Below are 13,661 nucleotides of genomic sequence, written 5' to 3' on the forward strand. Positions count from 1 at the left end.
ACCATACATAACTCACCCATCCACACATTCACTCTCCCAACCATACATAACTCACCCATCCACACCCATCCAACCATACATAACTCACCCATGCACACATTCACTCACCCACTCTGTCACGTGTCTGCCACTCACCCATGATGGAGACCAGATATTTGCGTATCGCTTGTTTGTCATTCATACAGACATAGACTCCACCGTCAGACTCCATGGCGCCGAAGTTGGCGATCCTCAGGTTCCAGTCCTTGAGGAAGGGTTGGCTGACGGAGACCCGGGAGTCACTGACGAACCGCTGAGTCCCTCCCGTCAACTGCCGCATGCTAGTCTCACTGACCTTGCTCCAGGACACCTACAAGGGAGGCAACTCTTACTCAGACACGCACACATCATGGCAGACTTCGGTGGCCATTTCAGGGATTTATCTAGGACTTCAAACTAAGTGTCCTTGGCAGGCAACATTTTTAAAAAACATCAAAATTGGGATATATTTAATGTTCATATTTCTATAAAATCAGAGTTATTTTAACATGTTAACAATGCATTTGTTGCAAGATTGTAAAACTAAAGCAAAAAAGCCTCTTCCTCTTTATCGGTCCTGTCAAAAGTGTAATAGACGCTCTCTGTCGTCTCTAAAAGACACCCAGTGACAGAAGAACCATATAAACTGGTTGCCAAAGGTCTGATATGTTACTGCCGTGCTTTGTGTTGTGGTCTCTCTTTTGTCTATATGTCCTATGAGGCCCCTGACCAGGTTATCAATTCTAATTACAGATAAAATAAAAAGAATGAAGTTGGATCTAAAGTTTATTTTAACAAAAACAACAGGAGACATACCTTCCCTGACTTAATTTAAAAGACAAACCTACCTACTTTTTCCCCTTCACTACCTTCGTACATCCAACACTTGAACTTCATATATTACAACACCCTCTAACTCCCCTTATAACATATACTCAAATAAACCTATTTTATTCCTATGCTAATTCTCCCCATCTATATCTTACCCTAACCTAACAACATTATCCCAAACAAGAAAACTAATAACTGATGAAAATGAAAAGGTCCTGATTCAAGACACAAGACCCAACTACATATTTTACCAGATACTGGTGAAAGAACGACTGACGATTCCCTTCCAAGGGTAGGCTTCTATAGCCGACACGTGGACCATGTGACCAGGAAAACAGACACAACCAATGAACACGCTCATTACATCTTGTCTCTCTCAATCATAAGTGATGCTTGGCCGAACATGCAAGGAGCTTTCCATCGTCCCATCTCCCAAGCCACTACACTCATGTGCGCATAAGCTACTACAACTACAGTCAAGTCCCGTTAATCCGACATTGTTGGTTGCATATGATTATGTCGGATTAACGAGTATGTCGGATAAACAAAATTAGGTAGTATCAACGTTTGTGATCGAAAAATTGGACATCCTGTCAGTAATTTCATTGGTCGGTCAAAGTTCGCGAAAGGTCGTTCTGACGTGACCTGTAATGGGATGTCTTAAGCGGTAGCGAGAACTTGTATCCAATTTTAATGGGATTGAGGTAATCTAGGCATGTGCTTAATCCTGTTTTGTGTATTTAAAAAATTAATTGTTTATTGTTAAGCAAGTTTATCTCTGCAGCCTTTGAAAAATGCAGCTACTCGCTGACTCGACTTGCATCAAAACACGGGCTGTGTACTCGCGGGCAGATGACCACTGAGTACGCTGATCACTGTGTCGGATAAATGAGACTGATTAATTAGTGATTTCAGCATTTTGTTGCAAATTAGGTGTGTCGGAGTCGGAGTGAGAGACTATCGGATGAACGGGTCTAAATAGCACTGATTAAATCGGTTCCCATCATTTGTGTCGGACAAAGCCGATTGTGGTATAATTGAGTGTCGGATTAACAAGACATGACTATACAAAGTAAGGTACTACGTCAGCAGAACAAATTCCTGTAAACTAACCCACCCACTACGTTTCTAAAATCCTTAGTCAACCACAAACATAAAATACAAGCCATATCTACATAGCCACAACAGAAGTTATGACTTTACAACTGTTAAAGCAAAGCATGAAATTGTAGCCATCCTTGATGAGCCGGAGTATTATATTTTCATTTTTTCAGAACTAACACCCTGGACTCATTTATTACCATTGTTCTGTTTTAAGTCAAATTTGAAAGTAACAGTGCTAAAACAGCAGGCCAATAAAATGACTTTCCTTTCCTGATTAACACATGGAGACATCCCCAGTTCTTTCCCACAAGGACTCTTCTTGCTGAGAACATTTCAAATACAAGTGGGGCAGTGGGGTAGCCTAGTGGTTAAAAGTGTTCGCTCGTCATGCCAAAGACCCGGGTTCAATTCCCCACATGGGTATAATGTGTGAAGCCCATTTCTGGTGTCCCCACCTCCCCATGATATTGGTTGGATATTGCTAAAAGCGGCATAAAACAATATTTAATCACTCTCAAATACATGTGGGAATGCCTGGTAGCATTTATATTCTCAGGAATACAGTTTATCCAGCTAGAATTCATTTATGATCAGTCTTCTGATTGGATTAAATATCAAGGTGGAGGGTAGAGGACTCGCTTGTTTTACTCAGATCTTGAGCAAACTTTCATTTTCACAATCTTTTTGTTTTTTATCTTAAGCACATACAGGAGAGATATTCTGTGCTGTATCTGTTAACTGAGAGATTGTCATGGTATCAACACTGGAAGGAGACATCAAACACATGAGAATCAAGGTGGTGTTTGTCATGTGTTACCCTGGTAACAAGTTGAGGTCTGGTGATGCTACAGGTCAAGGTCAACACACGCTGCTTCCCCTGGGCGATGCTGAATACGGGCGTGGTGCCATCAAACACGCTGCTGCTCACTGAAACATTAACCATGCAGTCGTCATTTTCAAATCAAGTTTTCATATCACGTTGTTACTGAAACACTTTGAAAATGCATGGAGGATTTTTACTCTTGACAAATATCAAGTGACTGGAAGCTTATGTCCAGGTATGACAACGTGAATCAGGATTCAAACTCAGACAACATTATTGCAATGTTGCTTGCCTTCAGCCTTGGCTACCACATACTAATTTCTTTGTTGTCTGTCAGTTCACTGAAAATATTCCCCAAATTCCACTTTACATTTTCCTCATGTGTCAGTATACAAAGAGATTCCTGAAGCTCAGGCAAAGACATGGGAAAGTCTGGAAGGACTACATATAATGATCTTGACATGCCACATAAACCACTGAAATATGGACTTGTCTGAAATATGGACTATATGTTCAGTATATGGACAGTTCAACAGATGTCTGTTAACAGTGTTCACCACGAACACAGGTCCACTGAGTCTACTTTATTTATTGTTGCCATGGAAATGTAAAACATAAAAATTTATAAAACTCCTAAATAGCAAAAAGCACCAGTTCAGTATGTGCCTAGTAGACATGCAAAGTTTTGTAAGAAAGTATTTAATGGTTTTTGAGTTACGCTCCGGAAACAAACAGCACCCTTATAGAACCTAAGTCCAACTTGTTGCCATGGAAACGTAAAAAATTTATAAAATTCCTAAATAGCAAAAGGCACCAGTTCTGATAGACATGCAAAGTTTCGTAGAGAAATATTTAACGGTTTCTGAGTTATGCTCCGGAAACGATGAGGGACGCACACACGCACACACGCAAACACAGACAGAACCCATTTCTATATCCCCCACCAACTTCGTTGGGGCGGGGGATAATGAGTATATACCCCTGAATTTAGGAAAATAATAACTTTAATAAAAAATCCCCATTTTTTAACAAAGTAATGATTTTTTCTCAATTTGCCTGCCAAAGACACTAAGCTTGGAATCCTAGATAAATCATTGATAGAACCCCGGTGTTGATCACGTGATTCAGAAAGGTACCAGCATCTGTATCGATCCATCGCATTGAAAGATGAGAGACCGTAAATGATCTGTGTATACACTAATGCTACAGCTTCTAAAAGCCATTACATCAGGAACTGTCCAAAACAGATTCCAAACATGTTAGTGTTTGACAAAGGAAAATGTATGTCAGGACCAAGTGCAGCTTACCGAGACTTGCATTGGTGTGGGGAATCTTGCACAGGCCTGAAAAAAAAAGGCACAAATTCTATACAACATCCAAAACCACAATACATTATAGCTGAACTTGTTTTACATGATGTAATCAACATAGAGATGTCCTCTACACACACAAAATATGGTTTAATATCAATATCCTCACACTGTAGATATCCCCCTCCCCCAGACACTGACTCACACTGTAGATATCCCCCTCTCCCAGACACTGACTCACACTGTTGATATCTCCCTCCACTTGACACTGACTCACACTGTAGATATCCCCTCCCCCAGACACTGACTCACACTGTAGATATCGCCTCTCCAAGACACTGACTCACACAGTAGATATCCCCCTCTCCAAGACACTGACTCACACTGTAGATATCCCTTCTCCCAGACACTGACTCACACAGTAGATATCCCCCTCCCAGACACTGACTCACACTGTAGATATCCCCCTCTCCCAGACACTGACTCACACTGTAGATATCCCCCTCCCCCAGACACTGACTCACACTGTAGATATCCCCCTCCCCCAGACACTGACTCACACTGTAGATATCCCCTCCCCAAGACACTGACTCACACTGTAGATATCCCCTCTCCCAGACACTGACTCACACTGTAGATATCCCCCTCTCCCAGACACTGACTCACACTGTAGATATCCCCCTTCCCCAGACACTGACTCACACTGTAGATATCCCCCTTCCCCAGACACTGACTCACACTGTAGATATCCCTTCTCCCAGACACTGACTCACACAGTAGATATCCCCCTCTCCCAGACACTGACTCACACTGTAGATATCCCCCTCTCCCAGACACTGACTCACACTGTAGATATCCCCCTCTCCCAGACACTGACTCACACTGTAGATATCCCCCTCTCCCAGACACTGACTCACACTGTTGATATCTCCCTCCACTTGACACTGACTCACACTGTAGATATCCCCTCCCCCAGACACTGACTCACACTGTAGATATCGCCTCTCCAAGACACTGACTCACACAGTAGATATCCCCCTCTCCAAGACACTGACTCACACTGTAGATATCCCTTCTCCCAGACACTGACTCACACAGTAGATATCCCCCTCCCAGACACTGACTCACACTGTAGATATCCCCCTCTCCCAGACACTGACTCACACTGTAGATATCCCCCTTCCCCAGACACTGACTCACACTGTAGATATCCCCCTTCCCCAGACACTGACTCACACTGTAGATATCCCCTCTCCCAGACACTGACTCACACTGTAGATATCCCCCTCTCCAAGACACTGACTCACACTGTAGATATCCCCTCCCCCAGACACTGACTCACACTGTAGATATCCCCCTTCCCCAGACACTGACTCACACTGTAGATATCACCCTCCCAGACACTGACTCACACTGTAGATATCCCCCTTCCCCAGACACTGACTCACACAGTAGATATCCCCCTCTCCCAGACACTGACTCATACTGTAGATATCCCCCTCTCCCAGACACTGACTCACACTGTAGATATCCCTTCTCCCAGACACTGACTCACACAGTAGATATCCCCCTCTCCCAGACACTGACTCACACAGTAGATATCTCCTCCCCCAGACACTGACTCACACAGTAGATATCCCCCTCCCAGACACTGACTCACACTGTAGATGTCTCCTCCCCCAGACACTGACTCACACTGTAGATATCCCCCTCTCCCAGACACTGACTCACACTGTAGATATCTCCTCCCCCAGACACTGACTCACACAGTAGATATCCCCCTCTCCCAGACACTGACTCACACTGTAGATATCCCTTCTCCCAGACACTGACTCACACAGTAGATATCCCCCTCCCAGACACTGACTCACACTGTAGATATCCCCCTCTCCCAGACACTGACTCACACTGTAGATATCCCCTCCCCCAAACACTGACTCACACTGTAGATATCCCCCTCTCCCAGACACTGACTCTCACTGTAGATATCCCCCTCTCCCAGACACTGACTCACACTGTAGATATCCCCCTCTCCCAGACACTGACTCACACTGTAGATATCCCCCTCTCCCAGACACTGACTCACACTGTAGATATCCCCCTCTCCCAGACACTGACTCTCACTGTAGATATCCCCCTCTCCCAGACACTGACTCACACAGTAGATATCCCCTCCCCCAAACACTGACTCACACTGTAGATATCCCCCTCTCCCAGACACTGACTCTCACTGTAGATATCCCCCTCTCCCAGACACTGACTCACACTGTAGATATCCCCCTTCCCCAGACACTGACTCACACTGTAGATATCCCCTCCCCCAAACACTGACTCACACTGTTGATATCCCCCTCTCCCAGACACTGACTCACACTGTAGATATCCCCCTCTCCCAGACACTGACTCACACTGTAGATATCCCCCTTCCCCAGACGCTGACTCACACTGTAGATATCCCCCGTCCAGACACGGACTCACACTGTAGATATCCCCTCCCCCAGACACTGACTCACACTGTAGATATCCCCCTCTCCCAGACACTGACTCACACTGTAGATATCCCCCTTCCAGACACTGACTCACACTGTAGATATCCCCTTCCCCAGACACTGACTCACACTGTAGATATCCCCCTTCCCCAGACACTGACTCACACTGTAGATATCCCCCTCTCCCAGACACTGACTCACCCACAGATATCTGACTCCCCTAGACACTGACTGTAGATATCCCCCTCTCCCAGACACTGACTCACCCATAGATATCCCCCTTCCCCAGACACTAACTCACCCTGTTGTGTGCTGTTGAGGTCCTCTACTCTGATACACAGGTCGTTAAGATGTTCAACCAGGCTTTGTCTGTCCACTTTGCTCATGGACAAGTCCCTTGATGCAAACACAACCATTTGCTGTTCCACAGAACATGTTCCACCATCCTCCATCTTGAAGCACACATAAAAAATGGCTGCCTTGTCGGTCACAGTCACAACTTTGAGAATTGCTGAAAAAGATTAAAAATACAGCAGGTCTGAATCTATGTGTTACATAAAAACACATTGATGAACATACCAGATTCCCCACCTTTGCCCAGACTCCCCATCCCCACCCACCTGTGTCCAGACTCCCTCCCCGCCCACCTGCATCCTGACTCCCCGTCCGCACCCACCTGCGTCCTGACTCCCCGTCTGCACCCACCTGTGTCCTGACTCCCTCCCCACCCACCTGTATCCTGACTAGCTCCCCACCCACCTGTGTCCAGACTCCCTGCCCTCATCCCCTTTGTCCAGACCCCCTCCCCACCCACCTGTGTCCAGACCCCCTCCCCACCCATCTGTGTCCAGACTCCCTCCCCACCCACCTGTGTCCTGACTACCTCCCCACCCATCTGTGTCCTGACTCCCTCCCCACCCACCTGTGTACAGACTCCCTTCCCTCATCCCCCTGTGTCCAGACCCAACCCCCACCCACCTGTGTCCAGACTCCCTCCCCACCCCCCTGTGTCCTGACTACCTCCCTACCCATCTGTGTCCCGACTCCCTCCACACCCACCTGTGTCCTGACTACCTCCCCACCCACCTGTGTCCTGACTACCTCCCCACCCATCTGTGTCCTGACTACCTCCCCACCCATCTGTGTCCTGACTACCTCCCTACCCATCTGTGTCCTGACTACCTCCCCACCCATCTGTGTCCTGACTACCTCCCCACCCATCTGTGTCCTGACTACCTCCCTACCCATCTGTGTCCTGACCCCCTCCCCACCCACTTGTGTCCAGACCCCCTTCCCACCAACCTGTGTCCAGACCCTCTCTCCACCCACCTGTGTCCAGACCCCCTCCCCACCAACCTGTGTCCAGACCCCCTCTCCACCCACCTGTGTCCTGACTACCTCCCCACCCATCTGTGTCCTGACCCCTCCCCACCCACCTGTGTCCTGACTACCTCCCCACCCATCTGTGTCCTGACTCCCTCCCCACCCACCTGTGTCCTGACCCCCTCCCCACCCACCTGTGTCCTGACTACCTCCCCACCCACGTGTGTCCTGACTACCTCCTCACCCATCTGTGTCCTGACCCCCTCCCCACCCATCTGTGTCCTGACTACCTCCCCACCCACCTGTGTCCAGACTCCCTTCCCTCATCCCCTTTGTGTCCAGACCCCATCCCCACCCACCTGTGTCCAGACTCCCTCCCCACCCACCTGTGTCCTGACTACCTCCCCACCCATCTGTGTCCTGACCCCCTCCCCACCCACCTGTGTCCTGACTTCCTCCCCACCCATCTGAGTCCTGACTCCCCGTCCCCACCCACCTGTGTCCCGACTACCTCCCCACCCATCTGTGTCCTGACTCCCCATCCCCACCCATCTGTGTCGTGACTCCCCGTCCCCATCCACCTGTGTCCTGACTACCTCCCTACCCATCTGTGTCCTGACTCCCCGTCCCCACCCACCTGTGTCCTGACTACCTCCTCACTCATCTGTGTCCTGACTCCCCATCCCCACCCACCTGTGTCCAGACTCCCTCCCCACCCACCTGTGTCCTTACTCCCCGTCCGCACCCACCTGTGTCCTGACTCCCTCCCCACCCACCTGTGTCCAGACCCCCTCCCCACCAACCTGTGTCCAGACCCCCTCTCCACCCACCTGTGTCCAGACTACCTCCCAAACCAACCTGTGTCCAGACCCCCTCTCCACCCACCTGTGTCCAGACCCCCTCTCCACCAATCTGAGTCCTGTCTCCCCGTCCCCACCCACCTGTGTCCTGACTACCTCCCCACCCACCTGTGTCCTGACTCCCCGTCCCCACCCATCTGTGTCCTGACTCCCCGTCCCCATCCACCTGTGTCCTGACTACCTCCCTACCCATCTGTGTCCTGACTCCCCGTCCCCACCCACCTGTGTCCTGACTACCTCCCCACCCATCTGTGTCCTGACTGCCCATCCCCACCCACCTGTGTCCAGACTTCCTCCCCACCCACCTGTGTCCTGACTCCCCGTCCGCACCCACCTGTGTCCTGACTCCCTCCCCACCCACCTGTGTCCAGACCCCCTCTCCACCCACCTGTGTCCAGAGCCCCTCTCCACCCATCTGTGTCCAGACTCCCTGTCCTCACCCTCCTGTGTCCAGACCCCTCCCCACCCACCTGTGTCCTGCTTCATGTAGCGGAAGCTGCCTGGGATGCTTGTAGACTCCAACAATGCCACAAGAGGGTCGGCACATCTAGAATTGGCCGGCTTATACCTGAAATTTAACAAGATGGATTCTGAAATGTTTGTCCTGTTGTGCATGCAAAGAATATGTTGACTCATAAAATTTGGCTATATAATGCATAATGGAGTAAATGAGGTATTCAACATACATGTATATGGCTTAATGCAAGGGGCTAACTGGCCGTCCAACATGTCTCTCCCTATTGGTATTCCAACAAGGCTCTCCCTACTGGTCGTCCAACAAGGCTCTCCCTACTGGCCATACAAAAGGCTCTCCCTACTGGCTGTCTAACAAGGTCCTCCATACTGGCAGTCCAACAAGGTCCTCCCTACTGGCAGTCCAACAGGGTCCTCCCTACTGGCTGTCCAACAAGGCTCTCTCTGCTGGCCGAACCTGAACCCCACACACACGGTTATCACTAACAACACCCCACACAATGCCCTGTACCCAAACACAGATCTACACACACGGTTATCACTAACAACACCCCACACAATGCCCTGTACCCCAACACAGATCTACACACCCGGTTATCACTAACAACACCCCACACAATGCCCTGTACCCAAACACAGATCTACACACACGGTTATCACTAACAACACCCCACACAATGCCCTGTACCCCAACACAGATCTACACACCCGGGTATCACTAACAACACCCCACACAATGCCCTGTACCCAAACACAGATCTACACACCCGGTTATCACTAACAACACCCCACACAATGCCCTGTACCCAAACACAGATCTACACACACGGTTATCACTAACAACACCCCACACAATGCCCTGTACCCAAACACAGATCTACACACACGGTTATCACTAACAACACCCCACACAATGCCCTGTACCCAAACACAGATCTACACACCCGGTTATCACTAACAACACCCCACACAATGCCCTGTACCCAAACACAGATCTACACACCCGGTTATCACTAACAACATCCCACACAATGCCCTGTACCCAAACACAGATCTACACACACGGTTATCACTAACAACACCCCACACAATGCCCTGTACCCAAACACAGATCTACACACACGGTTATCACTAACAACACCCCACACAATGCCCTGTACCCCAACACAGATCTACACACCCGGGTATCACTAACAACACCCCACACAATGCCCTGTACCCCAACACAGATCTACACACACGGTTATCACTAACAACACCCCACACAATGCCCTGTACCCCAACACAGATCTACACACCCGGTTATCACTAACAACACCCCACACAATGCCCTGTACCTCTATGATACAGAAAGTATGATGCAAAGACACCCATTGCTCAGAATTTTGATTACGATTTTATTATGGCTGTGCATTGTTCTGTTAAATCAAATACTGTAAGTAGGACTAATCGTTACTATTTACTTATATAATTGATGAAATATTGACACATATGATGCCATGCTTTGCATTTCTATCGGTCAAAAGTCCAACCAGTTAAACAAACCATCTGTCAAATTGAAATTATATCGGTCGATGACAGGTGACTGACAGCTATCTGAAGCTCTGCCCTGTACCCCAACACATAGTTACCTACCCAGTTATCACTACCACCGTGGTTCCATCGTGGCCAAGGACGAAATTCCACACCTGCGAGGTCCATGTCGCCTCCCCCCATATGGACGTGGTACGCTCCGAGATGTACCAAACTCCAGCAACCTGAACAAAGAAACACTGTATGTCATAGGTGATGCGCTATGATGGATCATTATTGTCTCTACTTGAGGTCATGTGAACAGAGTAATATGTTTTATGTCCCACTGCATGGCTTCCACTGACGAACCGTACATGACCTATGGTTCCAAAGATGTCGCCAGAATAAGAGAAAATGCTGCTTCGATTGATTTGTATGTGTGAAGGTTTAGTATGGGTGGCCATTTGGTAAAAAAATACAAAGTTGAAATAAAGGACAAACATACCCAATAATAGTCAAATGGTGCGGATACACAATGAATGTTACAAATAAAGGTTATTATTTACATACGAATAATGAACTCAAAATACAAAACAATACCAATGAACATCTCACAAACAAAAGATGTCATATGTAAAGAAAGAACAATGTGTACTAAAGAACGTCAGTGCACATTAAAGACACTAAACTGTGAAAGGACGTTGACAATAAAGAATGGCAGATGGTGCTGCAATATATTATTTAGTACGTTTGTCATAGGGCTGGGACGAGTCCAAATTAACTACCCGGGTACCCACCCCCCTATTACCCAACCCTACTTGGGTAGCCACTGTAGGTCTCAGATGTCTCAAAAAGTCCGATTGGGAACATTTTTAGCATAGCTCTGGCAAAACGTATTTAGATACATGTATTAAACAATCTGGTCATGCATACACTGAAGCTGAAATAAGTTATATCTTTATTCAACCATATGAAAAATCAGAAGGAATGGGTGCTTAGTCAGAAAGAAGTGCGAACATTAGTGACTTGTAGTGTAACCATAGAGTTCTTGATAATTTTTGTCATTAAACAATATATCACGTGACTAACCACGGGTTCTGGTAGTCCTGTGGGTACCCGGGTCTTACTCAGTACCCACCCGACCCGGGTACCCGAGTTACCAGTCCCAGCCCTAGTTTGTCACATTTCAACGTTGTATTTTTTTTCCGAATGGCTGCCCATACATTGGACCACTTTTGGTTAAAAGGGTGTCTTTGATTTTTGTTTAGTTTCTTTGTTTTACGCGCACTCAGTGAATATCACAACTATATGACGATGGTCTGTAAATAATCTGGTCTGGACCAGCCCAGATGATCCAATGTGAATGGTGCTAAGAGTAACACACACACCACATCACTCCCCACCACCAAACCCCCACCACCCCCCCCCCCCCCCCCACCCCCCCCCACACACACACACACACCCACACACACACACGCATACACACACATCCCCACCCCTCCCAAATCCGGGTATGTTCAAAGGCAACCAACTCAAGCCTGACTACCCGATTCATTAGGTCGCCATTTTCAACAAGTATAGGCTGCTGCAGATCAATTCTAATCTTAACTTATCATCTGGCTGATTTTTATCACAGCTAAACAATAAGCCATTATATCATGGGACATATATTTCTGTGGTCTACACACCATGTCATATCGTCTTCGCTGCTGTCTGACAAGGGACTCAGCTCGCTTTGTAACTAGCGTTTTCCGTCGGTGGTGCTAGCGCTCACGAATCAGGGGAGATAACTATGTGTGATTGCAGTTTAGACCCACTCAGCACTATTCCAGCAGAATGACAGCGTCGTCTAAATAATTGAGTCTGGACCAGACATTCGGAGATAACGTAAGTATCGCTACCTGGTAATTGATTTTCGTTTGAGACATAATTTTAGTACGTTGTCCAATATTTGTCAACTGATTTTACCAATAGCAGTGATCAAAACAGCCTTGAAGTATGATCCTTCCTCGGGCATAGTTTGACAATATTAACTATTTTTTATACAAATGTGTAACAGCTTTCAAGGGTTGTATTTTTTCTGCTAGTTAACACACACACACACACACACACACACACACACAGAGAGAGAGAGAGAGAGAGAGAGGGGCGGTGGGGTTGCCTTATGGATAAAACATTAGCTCATCACGCCCGTGAATATCCGGGGTAGAAGGATAGGTCTTCAGCAACCCATGCTCGCCGTAAAAGGCGACTAACGGGATCGGGTGGTCAGGCTCGCGGACTTGGTTGATGCATGCCATCGATCCCAATTGCGTGGGTCGATGCTCATGATATCAATCATTGGACTTTATTATTTACAGACCACCGCCATTTAGCTGGAATATTTCTGAGTGCGGCATTAAACAACAAACCAACAAACCAATCATCACGCCGTAAACCAGGTTGGAATCCCTTTATGGGTACAATGTATGAAGCTGATTTCTGATGTTCTTCGCACTCATATTGCTAAAGGCGGCGTAAAAACATACACACTCCCTCCACCGCAAAGACGGGTCGTGTGCAGTTCCGAGTATATGAACCGTCATCAACGTGTGAAGATATAATCCTTCTCCACTACCACGACTACACCAGGAATCGGGGCGGATTTTATCATATTTTACGCCCACCAGAGGTTTGCCCTTGTGGAGATTCCTAGTCAGATTGCGCCCAGTACCTCATTCTCGTCAGCGCCTAAAATGTCGATCGGGTGGTCAGGAACGGACACTCGGCTGAGCATATGTAATTTAATCTCAGTCTCGGTTACTTACAGACCGCAGTTTTGCTGATAAACAGCCAGGCATAAGAAGGTATATACTTGAAAATTGGATTTGATCAAAACAGTCGCCGAAACGATCCCAACGTACTTGTAAGAACACAA

General features: G+C 47.5%; 1 protein-coding gene across 3 annotated transcripts in view; it reads right to left on the reverse strand.

Moving 5' to 3' along the window:
• The window catches only part of LOC124114183, a 209,670-nt gene that overhangs the window by 193,269 nt on the left and 2,740 nt on the right, over window positions 1-13,661 (reverse strand). For all 3 annotated transcript variants that reach the window (XM_048388931.1, XM_048388932.1, XM_048388933.1), the window contains exons 2-7: window positions 10,868-10,989; window positions 9,229-9,326; window positions 6,877-7,086; window positions 4,084-4,119; window positions 2,771-2,880; window positions 136-349 (exon numbers count right to left, since the gene is read on the reverse strand). In XM_048388931.1, coding sequence (XP_048244888.1) covers window positions 136-349; window positions 2,771-2,880; window positions 4,084-4,119; window positions 6,877-7,086; window positions 9,229-9,326; window positions 10,868-10,989 — 790 coding nt within the window. The remainder of the gene's footprint in view (window positions 1-135; window positions 350-2,770; window positions 2,881-4,083; window positions 4,120-6,876; window positions 7,087-9,228; window positions 9,327-10,867; window positions 10,990-13,661) is intronic.

Source organism: Haliotis rufescens, unplaced genomic scaffold, assembly GCF_023055435.1.
Source record: "Haliotis rufescens isolate VD_foot unplaced genomic scaffold, xgHalRufe1.0.p SCAF_8, whole genome shotgun sequence".
In the NCBI taxonomy this organism is placed as follows: Eukaryota; Metazoa; Mollusca; class Gastropoda; order Lepetellida; family Haliotidae; genus Haliotis; species Haliotis rufescens.